Source organism: Xenia sp. Carnegie-2017, unplaced genomic scaffold, assembly GCF_021976095.1.
Source record: "Xenia sp. Carnegie-2017 unplaced genomic scaffold, XeniaSp_v1 HiC_scaffold_23, whole genome shotgun sequence".
In the NCBI taxonomy this organism is placed as follows: Eukaryota; Metazoa; Cnidaria; class Anthozoa; order Malacalcyonacea; family Xeniidae; genus Xenia; species Xenia sp. Carnegie-2017.
The window spans coordinates 5,274,874-5,295,695 of NW_025813486.1; the positions used below are offsets into that span (position 1 = coordinate 5,274,874).

At 34.3% G+C, this 20,822-nt stretch overlaps 1 protein-coding gene and 2 long non-coding RNA genes across 3 annotated transcripts; 2 read left to right on the forward strand and 1 right to left on the reverse strand.

Moving 5' to 3' along the window:
• Positions 1 to 2,832: 2,832 nt before the first annotated feature.
• On the forward strand, positions 2,833 to 12,070 carry LOC124448503. The gene is given in 4 exon segments (XM_046999523.1): positions 2,833 to 3,012; positions 8,573 to 9,081; positions 9,083 to 9,284; positions 9,286 to 12,070. Coding segments are annotated over 3 exon segments (2,691 nt in total). The 5' UTR covers positions 2,833 to 3,012; positions 8,573 to 8,671; the 3' UTR covers positions 11,365 to 12,070.
• A 182-nt stretch (positions 12,071 to 12,252) lies between these two features.
• LOC124448533 lies at positions 12,253 to 14,612 on the reverse strand. The gene is made up of 3 exons (XR_006949117.1): positions 14,549 to 14,612; positions 12,815 to 12,876; positions 12,253 to 12,338 (listed from the first exon to the last, which is right to left on the reverse strand). It is a non-coding gene; the product is annotated as an uncharacterized LOC124448533 (long non-coding RNA).
• Positions 14,387 to 20,432, forward strand: LOC124448525. The gene is made up of 2 exons (XR_006949108.1): positions 14,387 to 14,680; positions 20,141 to 20,432. It is a non-coding gene; the product is annotated as an uncharacterized LOC124448525 (long non-coding RNA).
• Positions 20,433 to 20,822: the final 390 nt, after the last annotated feature.

The following is a 20,822-nucleotide window of genomic DNA, read 5'->3' on the forward strand; positions in this document are numbered from 1 at the left end:
ATAGTTAAATTAGTTGAACAAATTTTTTTGTTCAACTAATTTAACAGACTCGCAAGCTCGCAGCGAGAGCATTTTGCGATGAGAGGAAAAGAGCCCTTAATGATGCCATCACTTGTAATAATCGAGGTAATTGAGACAGTACAACGGTGATGATATCCATAGTTTCCAGAACAAATAGCTTTACAAAAATTCGTATGATAAAAACTATAAGAAACATTAGCCATAATGTGCTTAAAGAAATATAAACAAACTTACTCTCTTATGTCAACAGCACGTAATAGATTTTAGAATGTCTATTATGAAACGTCTATTGCAGAATACTATTTTGTGAGCATTCTGAGAAATACTCGTCGTGGACAGTCGTAAAGAGGTGCACTTGTGCATGTCTCTCCGCGCCATTGAACTAAATTAAATGGACACGCGAAAAACGAACTTTAGATTTGATTTGCCTTTGATGTTTTTTTTTAATTCACCACTTTTAGTGCCTATAACGTCATTGAAAATGTTAACAATGTCAAAGTTCGGACAATATATTAAGCTTCGTCGTACACAGTCTTGCATTAGCAGCACGCAAGCAAATAGCGGCGAAGTGAAAACACTTAGAGCCTGATTATATAAGAAGGCGAGTTAGCCCGCTGGACGAGAAAGCTTCTATCGACATGATATATGGCTAACCGGCTGGGGAAATTACGACGCGCAAAAAATCGCGTGTTTATAATAACAACACAAATCAATGAAAACATGAATATATATATTGTATATATATATATATACATATATATACAAAGTGTATAACAATGTGCCCTCCCGGCTATCACCATAGTAAAATGGTGACTCCTGCACTTGGGACACAGGACGTACGGTTATATTGTATATACGGTTATTATGGACGTACGGTTATATTATATTGTATTACGGTTATTATATATTATATATATTGTAATGCGCTGTCATGTAATTATGTGTTCATGTAATAATGTAGTTTATATACTGTCTGGGGCTATTCGCTATCCGGTCCAGCTCACCTCCACATAATCAAGCCCTTCGTTGTTGTGTTTTCAGACTTTAGTTCTCCTATAATCTTATTTTATCTTTCATAAACTGTCAAACAACAGTTTAATGACCGACCTTAATAGGTTCGCTTTTTTTCTCCCGGTTATTTGACACCAGTACAGGTATTTTCTCGGCTCTGTGCGTAAAAAAAATTGTGAAGAATTTGATAAGGAAAAAAATTTGCCAAACGCAAGTAATTATCAACGATGTGCCATTGAATGATAATTTCAACATGATAACCGAAAACGACTTAAAAAATTCCCTCACGATGAATTGTGAGATATCTTGTCAATTATCATCCCTCATTGGAGTATCATAAATATAGTCTTGCTTAGTACATGTGTCTAATGCCTATTCTATGTTTGTAACTATGTACATTACAAACGGTAAAAATGAATGATTGCTATAGCTGTCTTCAAGTAATTAAAAATTACGGCTAAGCACAAAGGTTTTAGATGACACGCAGCGTATTTGGTATGAAATTACATAAATTCAACTGTTGAAGAAACCTTCAATAATTTCTACACGAGTCCTCTCACTGTTTCTTTCAATGGGTACGCTATTTCAAAGTACAAAGATATAAAATAAGCGTGTTTAAAATAGTTCTTGGCAAAAGTAGAGAGAAAATAGACTTTTCTAGACAGGAAATGGTGTACATCATGTCTCGATAATCTTTAGTAAGTCAATGCGTTGCAAGAAAAGGTAAGCATCAAACCTAAGTATATTCTCTGTAAATGGACATCTCTATAGCGCTTAAGCTCATTTTTAGCGCGACGCACGTCTCCAGCATTACGATAATTTTATGGGATTGTTTTTCGTATTTTTTCTAAGCATATTTGGATAATGGCTTAGAATCCTTTTTAATGTTTCCTAATCCTTTCCTTAGCTACAATATCTTTTTGCTATTGCATCATAATGTAAGAAGCTTTCTATTTCCGAACTTTGACTTTGCTTACACTTTTAATGACGTCATAGATACACGTGCACGCTGCCGTAAAAGTGATGAATTAAAGCGGAAAACGGATGGCGGAAAATTACTTTTCACATTTAAGACTGAAAAGACGCGAAATAGCTAAGCCAGAGTGTGTGTGTTATTATGTCCTATAGTTTTCTACGACAGCTTGACTATAGTTTCTAAAAACCATTCTCGTGCAAAATAACTAGTTTCCTGCGACACGAAAAGCTTTGTTTTATGTTGAAATAAAGGCTGAAACAGTATGTTGCTCACTGAGATTGTTAAGTTATCGGAAATTATAATATAAATTTGGTGCTACCTTCAAAAGTAACAAATTTCAGTGTAGATTGCACATTTTAAAGTATGGAAAAAAGTAGATTATATAAACCGTGCAGCCTGAGCGAAAGGTAATCCAATACATACCGCAGACAACCAGGTCTTGGATACTATCAAAAACCATGTCCAGCCGACAATTTACCGATTCCAGCCGACAATAATGTCCAGCCGTCACTTTCTTCAGAATTTGTTTTTTACCATATTTTGGATATTGTCGTTCTATATTTAATCTATTTATGTCATTCTCTCTAAGTAAATGAATTATTACTTTGTTTTGCGGTTGAAAATTACTAGCATTTTATTACTTCCTAAAAGACATTCTTAGCGTGTAGTTATAACAAAATAGTAATCCTGTAATGTAATCCTGTCGTGTTTTGTGAAATCACTGAGTGAAAAGCACCCAAGTAGTTAAATTCAATCACGTAGTGAAATTTGAAATATTAGAGTGGCAGCACTGTACATAACAATCTAATTATAAAGCTATTGCGCAGTTCAAATTATCCCATACAGACCTGATAGTTGGTTATGAAGTTTACCTTCGTGGAATGTTTGTCTGAAGTCTAAGAACTGTCAATAACAACAACGAGCATCTTTCCTGTACAAGAAGCATAGCGTGAATAAAAACACGAACAATATTTATCGTTGACAATCGTCTTCAATAAAAAACGGTGAGTTTGGATGACGTGTTCGTTGATTGTAGACATATTACATTGATTCCTAGTAAAAGAAATCATTTTTGAGAATAAAAACGTGTCTATGACCAAACTAGCTAAATTGTCATCGGTTTTATTAGATAGTTTTTTGGATTTTGAAATCACATCTTGAGAAGAAAACTTCGAAGACAAAAATATATTTGTTTGTCCTTGTATTTGAAGACTGTCGTTCATTTTTATTATAGCTCTCGACAGTTTCATTTTCCCATCAACAACATTATCCATTTTACAATAACTACCTTATCTCACAACATTTGTATTTTAACCTTCTACTCCTCTTCCTTGTGAACGAGAAGAGTCAACTAAAATGTAGAGAGCTTTGCGCTTTAAGTCCCGAGCTTGTGACAAGTAAAGGTGAAAGGTTTATCAAAGATTAATCAACTGAATATTCTTGTTCATTTTTGTTTCGAATTCAATATTAAATATACAGTAACATATACCGATGTTAATGTTAGGCAATACATGATTGCCCTTCAGTGAAAGAATCCCGCTTCATACTGAAAAAAAATGAATCTTATACTGATGTTAACGTAGATTTTCATAAGCATTCCGCTTGCCAATATGACGATAAACATAAAGTTAAATAGTCGCAATGTTATTAAGAAACACAGAAAATAGCATTATGCTATATTTGTGTTATTCAGTAGCGCTCCAACTATTTGACCTAATAGTCCGTGATCTGTGCCTCAAAAATATGCTTTAAAAATGAGTTTCGTTGGACACCTCAAGGAAGGTCGCAAAATTTTCAAAATAGATAGAAAGTCACTTGCTGTTTGATATTCTTTTTATTGTCACTTCTAAAAAGCTGCAGTTTTTTAGTATTTCGCGGTTGAATTTCAAAATTCCTCGCTCGTTCAGTTTTGAATGTCGCCATTTTTTTTGTGCGGAACTCTTTGTATCTAACTGCCGTTGTCATGGTGAGGCAAATTTATTTACGGGTGCCATCTTGAAAGGTGGCAAAAAGGCGAGACTCTTAATAAAGTCCAAGTAAAATGTAAGTTTTAAATGAAGAATTCTGTCGAAAATTTTGGAAGCAAACCTAAACTGTCACCTTTGCACTTATGTATCAACATAGGAGAAGCCTGTTTTATACCTAAATCTTGTCAGTTTTAAGAACTCATGGTTAAATAGTGCGCAACTTCACTTTTCGCAGGATAGCAACGCATCTTTCCATAAATTTTTCCTTAATCACTAAAGCTTGGTAAGAAATTGATCATTACCACTAAAGAATTTTTTGTTGATAAGCTTTTAAAGAGGCACATCATTATGCATAGGCCTAAGATAAATGTAAAAATTGTAGAACAAACATTTAGCAGCTTACAGCTATGTTACAGATTCCATAAAGTACATGCCTTTGTGATTAACCTGCTTTAAGTGATGCAAGAGCGAAAATTAAGTTTTAAAAGTATTGCTATCAGGCTATTAGACTCACTAAACACAAGAATTACTTTGATTCAATGTTTTGACCACTCTTTCTACAAGGTCACTCCACATAGGATAAGTGAAGTCCATTCTTTACTTTGGAAGAGTAGAATTCTGAAATTTCTCTTTTTAAATATAGAAGGACAACATTTTTTTGGTTTTGTAGAACCTACACTAAGCATTAAAGTGCTTGCTGACTTCTAACAGAGGATCTTGTCTCCATTACATACCAATGTCCCAAAACCATCTTTAGTTGCTGTTTCCATGCATTGATTATATAAAGAATGACTTCAAAAATAATTCAGATATTCTTTATTTTAAATCAACATTATAAACTTTTATCAAAGGACACAGTAAATTAGTAAATTAGTATGTATAGATCAGAATCATAACTACATTTCTTGTCGAGAAATATATATATATACAGGATCACTTTTTCAATCAATGTGCCAGAAGTCTTTCACTCTCCTTTTCATGGTATGACAAAGACAACTTTTATCTATGAAAGTCCTCGCTAATCAAATTTACAATAAAACAAGTTTCAACCCAAGCAAAAAACCCCAGCTTTCTGGCTTCTGAAATGGCTCACTGAAAAATATTCTTTCTTGAACTGTAAAACATGATCTTGAGCATAAAGCCTTAACTGAAGATTAACAATCATCACAACCTATGAAAGAGATTGTTGAAAAATACAAAAGTTTACCACTTCTGACATATTGTAAACAAATAGTAGCTAAGTTTGTTCTAAGAATCATATAATGTTGAGTTCTAGCTTGGTGTTTTGAGATTTTATGCTTCTTAACTGAGATTTTTAACTTCTTTTTGCAAAATACCTCTCAGTTGTATACAGAATGCAATAAGAATGACTTTAGCAATATTTACACTAACTCTTGATTAGCAATGGAAGTTTATGGAACTTACATTTTTGTACCAAGCCGCGCTTTGGCCTTTCTGTTTACAACCACAAATGGATATTACTCCTCCCGATGAAAATGGGTGGCAAACGAGTGACGGGAAACTGCAAGTCTGAAATCGTATGGATGACCATTCCCCTAGCGCCGAATTCCTTACTTGATAACGTTCATTGTGGTTGTAAGACTGGCTGCAACGTGGCTGTAACTCCCAACGTTGTTCATGTAACAAAGCCGGAGTGAAGTACACAGATGTATGGTCGTGTACTGCATGCACGAATGTAGATATTGATGACGACAATGATGTTGAGGAAGAGGAGTTTTTAGATGATGACATTGACGACGAATCAGACAGACCTTTAAAAAAAGCGCGCCTTGTCTTGCACAATACGATTATAACTTTCAAAATATTATCTTCGCAAACAATTGCTAAAATCCAACCTAATGCACGAGTGAAATATGTATTTCTTTCAGACAATTTATTTATGTTGCCAGTATTATCGTGCGGAATAGCTCTCTATTAGGTCTGGCACTAGCACACAAAATATAAATAACATGAAGTTTCTCAGGGAAAATGGCGGATTCCGAAATTGTAATGAGCTACAAATTTTAAAATTTTAATGTAATATAGCCAGTGGCGTAGCTAGCGGTCCCGCTACTCCCGCCCGGCGGGAGTAGAAATTTCCCAAAAAAATAATAAATATTCTATTTGGACATAAGATATACATTATTTCACGAACAATTTGTAATATTATGTTTTATTCGTTCATATTTACGCTTTTATTAGGTGGTTGGTAATCGTAATACAGCAAAATCTCAAGATTTGTTATGTAACGTAGCAACCGCCTTTTCTCGCACATTGCATACTCGCGCGATTCTTCATGTATTCCGCCCATCTTCAGAGGGCGGAACATACAATATAATTCTATATAAGAAGTTTTGAATTCTGGTTGGCTAAGGGACTTGACGCATGCTCAAATCTGCTGTTTTTATAGTCGAACTCCCGCTATTTTAAATTGGCGGAGGTTGTAATTATTCGACCTTTTAATACGAGTACAGCGATTAGTGATTATCAAATTACGTGTCATTGTCGGTATTAATTTTCCATTGTGTTTACTCTCAAATTGCTATTTTGTATTTGTGTATGACAAAGAGTGCAGTAATGAGGTTCTTAAATACATCTTCAAATTTAATCTCCAGTCGAGTTTAGGTCAAGTGGTAAATTTGTTAAAATTGAATGGTGTGTTGGCAGTGGCAAGTGCTTCAGTAGAGAGGTCGTTTTCTTGCTTAAAAAGGGTAAAAAGCTATTTAAGAAATAGAATGGGTCAAGGTCGGCTTAGCTCTTTCTGTAGAATATCTATTTACAAAGATATCATTGAAAAGAAAGAGGAATCAGAGGTGTTGCATAACGAGGTGGTTGAAAAATTTGTAGAAAAACCTAGGAGGCTGGCCTTTCTTTATAAATGATGAGTATAGTATGTGTTTTGATATTTGTTCGTATAATACATGGTACTTCATTGAGAAAATTAAGCATAACTTTAAAGAATAAAGCCATCCCTGTCTACTTGCCCCAATCTAAACAAGTTTAAACTAACAAGTAGAATGCTAAGAAAAATCTCTCTCTATGCACTTTAGAAGTGTCGTATACTATATTATTTTTTGTGCTAATACAAATTTCTTCTGTTTATGCAGGGGCAGTGATGAGTAAATTATGTTTTAGGGGACAATTGTCTCCTGCGTAACGTTTCTCTGAGCCACCTTTAGTACCTTTTTAACTAGTTGCAGTTTCAACGATTGCCACATTAAGAATGTAGCTAACAAAAATGGGTTTTTATAAATTATTATACAACAAATAATTCGCCCTCGAAATCGCAGGAAATGCTGTTTCCAAGGCTCTGGATTTCAAAATTTTCCTGGGGAGCATGCCCCCGGACCCCCCTAGTGGGGTCGCGCCGGAGGCGCGAGATGGATTGGCGGGAGTGACTATTTTTCCTAGCTACGCCACTCAATATAGCAATAAAACTGCAGCTTTTTGGAGATGACAAGAAGTAAAACTGCGTTAAGCATGTAAAAGTCGTTCTGTCTTGAATTTTTCACGACCTTCCTTGAGGTGTCCAACGGGAATGAAAGAAAATCGGTCACAGATCACGGACTATTACATTACTCATTTTAAAATGAAATTTTAATAAACTGGATTTTTTGATTGGTTCAAATTTCATTGAGCTGTAGGAATGCCATATAAGGATAATTGAATATGATAGTCTTGATCGTAAAAAAGTATTCATCCAAGTATTGGAGTGTTTTTTCATTGTTGTTAGAAACCTCCAAAGAGACTGTTAGTACTTATATTTCACAGAGTTTCACAATCTTGACGGTGAATGACGTAACTATAAAGCTTGTGTTTTTATACATTCCAAATAATCTTGAAGGATATATGACAATATTTTGAAATATTACTAAAAAATCAACACGATGAGAATATGGGACTATGAAACATGAAAATTATGTTGAAATTACAACTCAATTTTAAACTTGCTTCATGCATTTATGATTTGTAGACATAGTTCAAATGCAGTTCTCCCATGAGTTATTTTGACTTAGGTATATACAGAAAAAATTAATGAGATCACTTGCGAATCAGCACATTTACAGATAAGTATAATAACCAAAAGTTATTTGAAGATTTCTTTTTCAAAAAAAAAACAAAACAAAATAAAATAAAAAAGCACTTTTGCTTACGTGTTTAGCCATAAGAGCGAGGAGCGCGCGGTCAGTTATCGTAAAATTCCGGATTGCTGCTACCACCGAGCGAACCTTTCCTCTAAGTCTCACCAATTTATTAAGGTCACGAACCTGACCACCATTATAGCGCTTTCTTAAATAATAACATAGGGACTTTGTCGTGGTGACAAAACTGAAAATAGTTCTAAAGATAGCAAATACCTTAGTGAATGGTAAAAGTAATATAACAAGTTGACAGTTCTTAAAAGAACTGTTTTAAATAAAAAGCACGAACCCAATAGTTCTAAATTAAACGACACGATGCATTTCGGCAGACTACTCCTCAGTAACATTTATACCAAAGCACATCTGGAGGTTCAGAAGAGGCAATCATCCGCAATCTCCAAGTCTGCAATTGAAAAATGTTAATACTTCAGTTTTACAATGATTTTTTTTCTTAGGAACTAATGTGATGACATATTAAGCAGAACTTTGAACATTAAGACGACAGTGTCTCCTAAAGAAAATTGGATAATCAAGAGTTTAAAAAACAAAACTCAATGGCGGATGATCAATATAGATGCTTAGTCGTTGAAAACCATTCCAATGTTAAAATCACTGTAAACTATTACAAAGGTTGGTCTCCTTTTTGCAAGTTTCCGACTTCTTCAAAAACCCTCCAACCAACAGAGAATCATCGCTATCATCATAAGGAATCATACAAGTTTGAAATTTTTGCGCATATAGACAATAGAAATGAAAAGAAGCTTCTTGGACCCAGGAATTGCAACGATATTGAAGTGATAACTATAAATGAATCATTAACTTGTCAACGAAATACTGTAAACGAAAATGGCAGGCAAACAATCGGTCGCCACATAAATCGAGAAAACGAATTGCCCTCTGGAGACTTGTATGAACAACTAGGATTAAACATGAAAGAAGTTCGTAAAATGAATGTAAATGACTTAAAAAGCGGTCAAAACAGGATTTCTTAAAATGATGCTTATATGGCATCCCGACAAGCCTAATGGCAATAAGGAAATAGCAGAAAAGATAATTCACGCAAAGGAAATTTTGTTAAATGATGAATATCGAGCTCAATATCACAACCACTTTGACTATCAACAAGGATGGTTTTCTTTAAAACGGTGGAAAGCAATTTTTCATCTGAATGCGGAGTGTAAAGCAACTTAAAGCTTTTTGGAAGCGACTTGGTTTTCTTGTATTCTCTTCTTTATTAGCTGTCGGCGGGATCACCTGTTCTGTTTTAACGGCTGGTCTCGGTGCACCAGTTTTTGTAACATTAGGATCAATAGCTGGTGGAGCGTTATTCGGCGCCGGCTTACAATCTTCAGGTGAATGCCTAAAAGAACGATCTGTTATTGATGGAATGGATTCTGAGAAATGGATCAAAAAAGCGTTGATAGGTGGAGCTGCAGGTGTCTTCGTTGGAGGTGCGTCCGCTGGCATCACAGCAGGAATAGTAGGCATTGGAAACGCAGCATTATCGTCAAGTGCGGTTTCGATTGGTAAATTTATTGGAATGGGAGCAGCTAATGGTGGTATTGGTGGAGTAATAATGTCTTTGAGCTCTATTCTCTCAAGGAAATTAGTTGACAAAGAAAACATTGCTCTAAAGAAGGTCATAATTCACGCCCTATTGGGAGGATTGATAGGAGCGACGGCTGGTATAGCAGCAGGTGCAGTTACTAAACCTTTAGTTGATAGTGGTTCATCTGCGGCCGCACCAACGATTGAAGGTGACTTAATAGAGCAAGTTTTTTTACGTACGACTGGACAAAATACAGTTAAACTATTGCGCCTTGTTGGTAAAAGAGCTGCTATTTTGGTGTCGAGAGTTGCAATTGAAAAATCTTACGACGCTGCTTACGAGCTCGTAGATAGTTCGGCTAAAAAGCTAGATCTGACAACACTTGTAAGTGAGAATGAGAATCAAGATAAGGAATTATTGGATCTACTGCAAAACGAAGAAAATGCATTTAATGGGGAGGATGTTGACGGGTTACAGGAACTAATGCACGAGTCTTATCTAACTCAAGGAAACGGTGAGAATGATGATGTAACAAATGAGAATGAATTTGCGCGGAAGGAGTTAAAGGAAAAGGAAAACAATCAGCGAAGAGAAAGAACAAAACAATCATACAATAAAGTGTTTGAAGAAACTTCAATTGATGAGTTACAGGTAGGAGCAAATGATTTTTTACTAAGTGAGAACAATTCAAACGTGAAGTATGGAGCATCTGCAAAACCCCTGACACATAGCTCTCAAACAGAGAGAAATTTTTCATCAACAGTAGAAATCGATTTCAATCAAAGTAATTCAACATGCACAAATGATGAAAATTTTGCGTCAAAAACACAGCGACGCTCAATTGCCGATGAAACAAGCCAAGAACAATTGACCAAAAAAACCATTCAGTATTACTCCGAAGGATCATGGATCTCAAAGATGATCGTAACTTATTATTTAAACGAAGAAAAAGTCACAGAAGAAGTAAGTGGTAATGGAGAGAAAGTGATTATTTCTGCAAGCGCAACAAATGTCGAAGTGAGATTTAAAGTTATGCGTCCATTATGGGGCGATGTCATGACGTACGACCGTTTTAACAAGAGCTGGTTAAAACCATATACACCTCACATCTTCCGATACCAAAAAGCAAATAATCGCACATTTACTCTTAGTGGTAATCTTCGTTGGGAAGCAGTTATGGGAGTCAGTAATGAGTATGGAGAAACAAAAGAAATGGGTTTTATATCAACTGACGAAATTTATTGCCCTCAAAGAAATTCAAACTGCTCAAATAATGAAAATTTTGCGACAAAGACTAAACAACACTCAATTCTCGACGATATAAGCCAAGAGCAGTTGACCAGAAAAACCATTAAATATTACTCCAAAGGTTCATGGTTCTCAAAGATGATTGTAACCTATTATTTAAACAAAAGAAAAGTCACAGAAGAAGTAAGTGGTGATGGGAAGAGGGTGAATATTTCTTCAAGTGCAACAAATATCGAGGTGAGATTTAAAGTTATGCGTCCATTATGGGGCGACGTCATGAAGTACGACCGTTTTACAAATACCTGGTCGAAACCGTATACACCTCATATCTTCCGATACGAGAAAGCCACTGGTCGCACATTTACTCTTAGTGGTAATCTTTGGTGGGAGGCAGTTATGAGAGTAACTGATGAATACCATGAGGAAACAAATGAAATGGGTGAAGTATAGAAAGGTGAAGAACTTTCTATAATCAATTAATCACTGAAAATAACATTTGTTGTGTTTTGAAGTATAGTACTTGCACCACCTAAATAATGTAGTAACTATATATTGTAATATGAGTGTATTCTCCGATTGTGTCAAGTATTGTCGATAGCAAGAAACTTTCTCGATCTTTATCATTTCTATTGCGTACTGTACTCCATTGTACTTGGAATCATTTATAAAAGGTAATGAAAAAGATACGTGCCTACACCTAGATAATCGTAAAGATAACACAGAATATAAAATAAGAACCAAAATAGCTCAAATAGGGTTAGCTGCAAAGTATTTTAAAATGGAGATATGACTGCTGTAACTATTGTAACCGTCCTCTACTGAACGAAACTACACTTACACAGTTGAAATAACCTTGATTCTTCAATAATTCTCATTAACGTTTTTTGAGTTTTTCAGATATCGCCAGCGGAATTAATGATTGGGAAACGTTCTGTTAACATAGAACAAATAAGTCATTGCTGAACTAAATGATAATTGACCTTACCTGAGATTAAGTGTAACTGTAAATACAACGTATAAATCATCATTATTCAAATGATGGAGACAGCAATGGCTCTCACATAATGATTTTTAAGAAAATAGTTTTCTATGGAGATTTATCTTATACCAGTATGCTTTTGTGTATAATGTAATCATTAAATAGTAATTTTTTAAATCTCTTCGAAATTCAAATTTTTTATTATTTTTAGAAATTGTAATTTTTGATTGTTCTTAGAAATCATATGTTAAGGATATTTTACAGAAAAGCAACAGTTAGGTCAATTGTAAATTGGGGGGCTCATATTCTTATATGCATGATTTGTTGTCTTAAATTCTTTTGAAATTCATTGTTTTTAACGAATTATATGACATGAATATGTGAAAATCATACCCACCTTCTGATTATCAATCTTTCTAAGCCCATGTGTTTATCATGTATCATACTAAAATGATAAGAGTTTTACCAATAAATTTGCTTTGATGTAACCCTTTGTTGCATATTGGTTACAGTTATAATCTTTATACCTCCCTACATGCATTATAACCGTAAAAGGTGTAAATTATTTACAATTTGTTCAGGTCTAGTTGTGTTTGCGTTTATTGTGTAGATAGCTAACTTTAGCTAAGGGAATTTTCATCGTCTAAGATTGTCAAACACAAAGTGAGTGTTGGAATTTAGTATTTTGTAGGTGTTTGTAAATGGGAGAGTATTTTTCGGGGGTTGTGGTAGCTGTAGCAGGCTAAAAATGATAAAAATACAGGCTAAAAACTTGTGTTCTACACTATACTAATTACAGGAACTAGCTATATGATAAATTAGACAGTATATTTATGCTATGTTACAAGTGAAAATTTAGTGTAATAGTATAAACATACTTTAGGCATTCGATTTAGCCGAACACGAATGTTTTATCCCTACCTGCATGCATTCCCTTTCTTTAATCTTACGTCTCCAAACTCATGCGTCAGAAACATGTAATCCTACAAAAAACAGCTTTAGTTTAAATTGAAACGCTCAGCTCAGCAGGTGCCAAATAAAACCAAGCGTTGACAAAAGATTAAAAAAATACAGTCACCAAAGTGAACGAACGATGTGAAATGAGACATAAATATACAGAAAGAGAAAAAAAAGATTAAATTTCCAATCCTTAATTAGTCTTAGTAAACGGAAAAAAGTTTTTCCGTTCATGCTTATTTTTACAGAATGAACGTTAATACATAATCAACTTATTAGTGATTATTTCATTGACATTTTCAAATGTTGAACTTTATATGCGCCGAATGCATTAAAGACAAAAGAAAATGAGATGAAATTCCTCTAAAAGACTGCAAAAACCATAATTTGTATACGCACAAGATCTACACAGGAAATGGTGTACATCATGTCTCGATAATCTTTAGTAAGTCAATGCGTTGCAAGAAAAGGTAAGCATCAAACCTAAGTACATTTTCCGTAAATGGACATCTCTATAGCGCTTAAGTTAATTTTTTAGCGCGACGCGCGGCTCCAGCATTACGATAATTTTATGGGGTTGTTTTGCGTATTTTACATAACATTTTGGCATACATGCTAATAATCGTTTTTAATATAACCTAATCCTTTCCTGAGCTACAATGTTATTTTACTATTGCATCATAATGAACGAAGCTTTCAATGTCCGAACTTTGACTTCTTTGCTTACATTTTTAATGACGTCATAGATACACGTGCACGCTGCCGTAAAAGTGGTGAATTAAAGCGGAAAACAAATGACGGAAAATTACTTTTCACATTTAAACTGAAAAGACGCGAATTAGCTAAGCCAGAGTGTGTGTTTTATTATGTCCCATAGTTTTCAACGACAGCTTGAATATAGTTTCTAAATACCATTCTCGTGCAAATAACTAGTTTCCTGCGACACGAAAAGCTTTGTTAAATTGCTTTATGTTAAAATAAAGGCTGAAACTGTATGTTGTTCACTGAGATTGTTAAGTTATGGGAAGTTATAATATATATTTTGTGCTACCTTCAAAAGTAACAAATTTCAGTGTAGATTGTACATTTTAAAGTATGGCAAAAAAGCAGATTATATAAACCATGAAGCCTGGGAGAAAGTTAATCCAATACAAATCGCAGACAATCAGGTCTTGGATAGTATCAAAAACCATGTCCAGCCGACAATTTAACCAATTCCAGCCGACAATAATGTTCAGCCGACACTTTTTTCGGAATTTGTTTTTTACCATATTTTGGATATTGTCGTTCTATATTTAATATATTTATGCCATTCTCTCTAAGTAAATGAATTATTACTTTGCTTTGCGGTTGAAAATTACTTGCATTTTATTACTTCCTAAAAGACATTCTTAGCGTGTAGTTATAACAAAATAGTAATCCTGTAATGTAATCCAGTCGTGTTTTGTGAAATCACTGAGTGAAAACACCCAAGTAGTGAAATTCAACACGTAGTGAAATTTGAAATATTGGAATGGCAGCACTGTACATAACAATCTAATGCGCCATCTTTTGTTTCCAACTCTTGTAATATCTTGAATATCAAGAAAACGAGATGTCCCTCTTCGGAATTTGTTTTATTTTGTAAAATCTAATTATAAAGCTGTTGCGCAGTTCAAATTATCACTTACAGACGTGATAGTTGGTTATGAAGTTTACCTTCGTGGAATGTTTGTCTGAAGTCTAAGAACTGTCAACAACAACAACGAGCATCTTTCGTGTTCAAGAAGCATAGCGTGAATAAAAACACGAACAATATTTATCGTTGACTTTCGTCTTCAATAAAAAACGGTGAGTTTGGATGACGTGTTCGTTGATTGTAGACATATTACATTGATTCCTAAAAAGAGAATTCATTTTTGAGAATAAAAACGTGTCTATGACCAAACTAGCTAAATTGTCATCTGCTTTATTAGACATTCTTTTTGGATTTTGAGCTCACTTCTTTGTTCTATGTTAACTTCGAAGACAAAAATATATTCGTTTATCTTTGTATTTGAAGACTGTCATTCATTTTTATTATAGTTCTCGACAGTTTCATTTTTAGATCAACAAAATTATTTAGTTTACAATAACTATCTTATCTCACAACATTTGAATGTCAGCCTTCTACTCCTTTCCTTGTGAACGAGACGAGTCAACTCAATTGTAGAGAGCCTTGACAGGGGCGGATCTAGGATTTTTCAAACATCAGTTATGGAACGTCGGAAGCGTTCCGCACCTGGGGGGGGGTCCGAGGCGTTCTCTCCTGGGAAATTTTGAGTTTCAAAGCGTTGCAAATGCCATTTTCAGCGTTTTAGAGCAAAACAAAATGTTTTTTCTGGGCATCGTTTTGTCGTAAAAACAGCACAATTCCTTACGTTTTTTTTAAAAAATCCCGAAATACTTGAATGTTTGGCCAAATATTTAGGCTCATTATCATGCCAAATAAAAGTCTCATTAGCATGCCTGGGAACATAAAATTTTTTTTACAATAATGCTATTCCAAAAAAGAGATAGTCTTTAAAAATTCTACCAAGTTGTCAGGTATAGACCTCCCTAGAGACCCCCATTCACAAATCTATGTAATGAGTTGAGTTGGAAATGAGGTACTACAAGGGACAGTTCAAAGATGTGGAAAAGCTTAGACTTCAAACCATGCAAGTTTATTGTAAACCTTTACCATCTCCACATACAGTGCCAGCAAATTCACCTTTTGAGAAAAAACCTAAAATTTTTTTCTGCCAAAGATTAAACAAAGATTATTCGAGTAAAAATTTGCGATTAAGGACAGCTTAATGCCATTAATGTTTATTAGGCCTTTCACTAGACTATTATCTTCTGTAAGTATATGCAAGGTGTGCTATATAGCAATTACCAGTAGCATTGTATTTGCTAGTACAAACAGAATGTAACCAACATGCCTTTAATCATATAATTACATGAATGTTAAAATTGGTCCACCTGTCATGCTTACTGGTCATGATAAATATCTTTTCATATGATCAAAACTAGTTTAAATGTAAATCTGAAATAATTTAGTTTAGAAATTATAATGATCATTAGAAAAATTACCTAGTGATCATGAAAATACTTTTCTGTTTTGCCTAATTTCAAGGTTTATCTGCGTACCTAGGAATACAATTTTGTTTTATAGAAATGGCTTTTCATACATCAATAGCCCTTAGGAATTTCTGGCAAACAATCTGGTATGAGCCGTAGATCAACATACCTTGACATCTCTACATGAGGTGTTCATTTATAAAAGGGGACAATATGTGACATGGGACAACATTTCATGTATGTGAAATACTCAGGTTTAATACCATTCCAGTCAAATTGTCAAAATAAAAAGCTTCATGGATCAGAAAGACTCATAATCACAGGTTATAGTAAACAGCTTCTCATGTAATCAATGTTAGTTTTCTCAAATCTTAAACAATGTGCAGTATAACTGTCCAATGATTGAATAATCAATGATCATAAACTGAAAAGCCCCAAACATTTGTTTATTATAAAGTTATTAATAGTATGGCGCCTTATGGCTACAGATTTTTTGTCGATTAAAATATACTTGCAGGAATGTAGGATTTCGCTGCCATATAACGGCCACGATTCCCCAAGCACTAGAGAAATCATAGCTAAAAGTCCTTCGGCAATAACAATTTTAGAAGCATCGATCTGCTTACCATACGCCATATTGACATAAATCGCATCACACACTCGCATAAATTGACTTTGATATTTTACATTCATGCATACACTTCACTTGTCCTTTACTTACGATTTTGGATGTAAATTTCTGCTGCGAAAACTCTAAACAATGATGGCTTGCTTTCGAACATCAATGACTGAAATGTCGCTCGCGAGATCGTCTTTGCCAAGCATTTACAATTCATCCATAAATTTTTCAACCTCTTGAAAAAATTCACAATGTGGACAGCAGCATTCATGTCAAAATATGAATTTGTAAAAGATTTCCCTAAATTCCATTTGATTGTAGTTTCAATCATGCTTTAGAAAATTACTATGAAACGATTAAACATTCAATTCAGACAGTGAGCTTAACTATGTTAGTTCAGTTGGCTATCAGTCGAAATCGGTCAAACCAATCACAGTAAGACGAAAATTTAAACTAACCAATTACACGATAGCAATTGGATTCCCTTATCCGTCCGGCCACCCCGCTTATCGGTCGAGATTATTCCAGATCGTCCACTGATCTGGCTATTGACCAATAGAGTGGCTTAAATAAGCGTTCTTGAACTCCGTTATCCATCGAAACAGTCGAGTCATCAAGCCCGCTTATCAGTCAGCCGTTAATATAATTCCATATATGTTAAAATCCACTGATCTATTTACTAAGTACCAACGTATTTATATCAGTTTTCATGTATAAAACAGAATTTTGACGATGAAATCCGGGAATGACGGAAATTTAATGATCACAAAAATTGTAATCATTAAATTTGATAAATAAATTTGGAACTATAAACATCAGTCGCGTGACTGATTTGACATACCCTAGATCCGCCCCTGAGCCTTGCGCTTTAAGTCCCGAGCTTGTGATAAGTAAAGGTGAAAGGTTTATCAGAGATTAATCAACTGAATATTCTTGTTCATTTTTGTTTCGAATTCAATATTAAATATACAGTAACATATACCGATGTTAATGTTAGGCAATACATGATTGCCCTTCAGTGCATCCCGCTTCATACTGAAAAAAATGAATCTTATACCGATGTTAACATAGATTGTCACATGCATTCCGCATGCCAATATGACGATAAATATAAAGTTAAATAGTCGCAATGCTATTAAGAAACACAAAAAATAGCATTATGCTATGTTTGTGTTATTCAGTAGCGTTCCAACTATTTAACCTTACATTACTCATTTTAAAACGAAATTTTAATAAACTGGATTTTTTGATTGGTTCATATTTCATTGGGCTTTAGGAATACCATATAAGGATAATTAATTATGATAGTCTTGATCGAAAAAAACCTTAAAAAAGGCCCTGTAAGCTGCATCTCTATTTTATAAATAAACATTTCATCCAAGTATTGGAGTGTTTTTTCATTGTTGCTAGAAACTTTCAAAGAGACTGTTAGTACTTATATTGCACAGAGTTTCACAATTTTGACAATGCATGACGTAACTATAGAGCTTGTGTTTTTATACATTTCAAATAATCTTGAAGGATGTTACTAAAATATTACTAAAAAATGAACACCATGGGAATATGGGACTATGAAACATGAAAATTATGTTGAAATTACAACTCAATTTTAAACTTGCTTCATGCATTTATGATTTGTAGACATAATTCAAATGTAGTTCTCCCATTAGTTATTTTGACTTAGGTATATACAGAAAAAATCAATAAAATCATTGGCGAATCAGCACATTTACAGATAAGTATAACAACCAAAAGTTATTTGAAGATTTCTTTTTCAAAAAAAACAAAACAAAATAAAATAAAAAAGCACTTTTGCTGACGTACTTAGCCATAAGAGTGCGGGGTGCTCGGTCAGTTATCGTAAAATTCCGGATTGCTGCTACCACCGAGCGAACCTTTCCTCTAAGTCTCACCAATTTATTCAGGTCACGAACCTGACGACCATTATAGCGCTTTCTTAAATAATAAAATAGGGACTTTGTCGTGGGGACAAATTTGAAAATAATTCCAAAGATAGAGAACACCCTAGTGAACGGTAAAAGTAATATAATAAGTTGATAGCTCTTAAAAGAACTGTTTTAAGTAAAGAGCACTAACCCAATAGTTCTAAATTAAACGACACGATGCATTTCGGCAGACTACTCCTCAGGTGTCAACGTCTGCTAAATGAAAATTTACAATCTACCGATATTTATAATGCCAAGAAAGGGTGTACGTCATCTCTAAAAGGGGAGATGACGCTCAAAACAGGGATAAATTAAAGAAATAAACCTTTTGCCGGCAGAGGACGGGATTGGTTAACTTAATTAAAACAGCCTCCATGACGCGTAACTGAAAGAATGAACAGCATTTCTTAATGATTCTAAAATTGTCCTCTGGATAAGAATCAGCAAAATCGGAGTTATTCAAGAGATGTTTACCTATCGCGGAGTCACATGAAACTAAATTACTTTTCTTACAATCACGTTTTGGTTGTTGTCTTGAGGAGACCGTTCCATTTCTGATTGAAGTTGTTACATGCTGTTCGATCTTATCACCCAACCTTAGAGACGTTCTACCTACATAGCGAGCATCACACTCATATTTATATTCGTAAATTACATTGCTTAAAAGTGGTGCCGGTAGAGATTCTTTGTGGTAGGTGGTAGAATAGTTCTTTTCGAAAATAGAAAGATAGCATGGCTCGCAAAAAAACAAATTCTCCGTAATATTCTTATTTTCTCTTTCAATATCATCACATCCATAAAAGTTTGATAAACACAGGGCACTTGTCTGGTCCAAAAGGCCTGTTCTGCTCAATTTTTGTGGATGAAAAAAGTTTATCAAGCATTTTTTCCGGATATCCATTTGAGAGAAATATCTTTTTCAATAGTTGAGATCACCCTCAATGAACTCCTTTGATGACAATCTAAGCTTTCGCTTTATTAAACACTTTACTAAAGAAATCTTTTCTCTATGTGAAGAAAAAGAGTTAAAGCGTGTGTACAAACCCGTAAAGGTTGCCTTGCGATGAATGCTTGTAATCGTGATGTAATCGATAAATGTGACCATTGCGTTTATGGACAAGAACATCCAAAAACGCTAACTGACAAATTGTTTCATGTTCAGACGTATAATTTAAAGAAGGGTGAAGAGGACAGAGTTTATGTAAAAATAATTTGCGATTTTTGTCGTTACGAAAAAGGGAAAAGGTGTCGTCAATATAACGTTTGTACCACAGCACTTCTGGAGGTTCAGAAGAGGCAAACATCTTACACTCATCATACCTTACGAAAATATTAGCAAATACTGGTCCAAGAGGAGAACCCATAGCCACCCCATCAATTTGTTTGTACATGATATCACTAAAACTAAATTTAACTCCTTTAGTAGCCGCTATCATTAATTCATTAAAAGCCTCCTCGGACATGTGTGGTACAGCCATGTCCGTGTGAAAAATATTATCAATACAGATTTCGATGATTTTGATGGTTTATCATTATCAATACAGATTTCCATTCTTTTTCATTAATTTATATGCGTAATCTGCAATCTCCAAGTCTTCAATTAAAAAATGTTAATACTTCAGTTTTACAATGATTTTTTTTTAGGAACTAATGTGATGACATATTAAGCAGAATTTTGAACATTAAGACGACAGTGTCTCATAGAGAAAATTGGATAAATCAAGAGTTTAAAAACAAAACTCAATGGCGGATGATCGATATAAATGCTTAGTCGTTGAAAACCATTCCAATGTTAAAATCACTGTAAACTATTACAAAAGTTGGTCTCCTTTTTGCAAGTTACCGACTTCTTCAAAAACACTCCAACCAACAGAGAATCATTGCTATCGTCATAAGGAATCATACAAGTTTGAAATTTTTGCGCATATAGACAATAAAAATAAAGAAAAGCTTCTTGGACCCGAGAATTGCAACGATATCGAAGGGATAACTATAAGTGAATCATTAATTTGTCAACGAAATACTGTATACGAAAATGGCAGAAAAATAATCGGTCGTCACATAAATCGAGAAAACGAATTTCCCGTGAAGTATGGAGCATCTACAAAACCCCTGACACATGACTCTCAAACAGAGAGAAACTTTTCATCAACAGTAGAAATCGATTTGAATCAAAGTAATTCAACCTGCACAAATAATGAACGTTTTGCGTTAAAAACACAGCGACGCTCAATTGCTGATAAAACAAGCCAAGAACAATTGACCAAAAATCTATTCAATATTACTCCGAAGGATCATGGATCTCAAAGATGATCGTAACTTATTA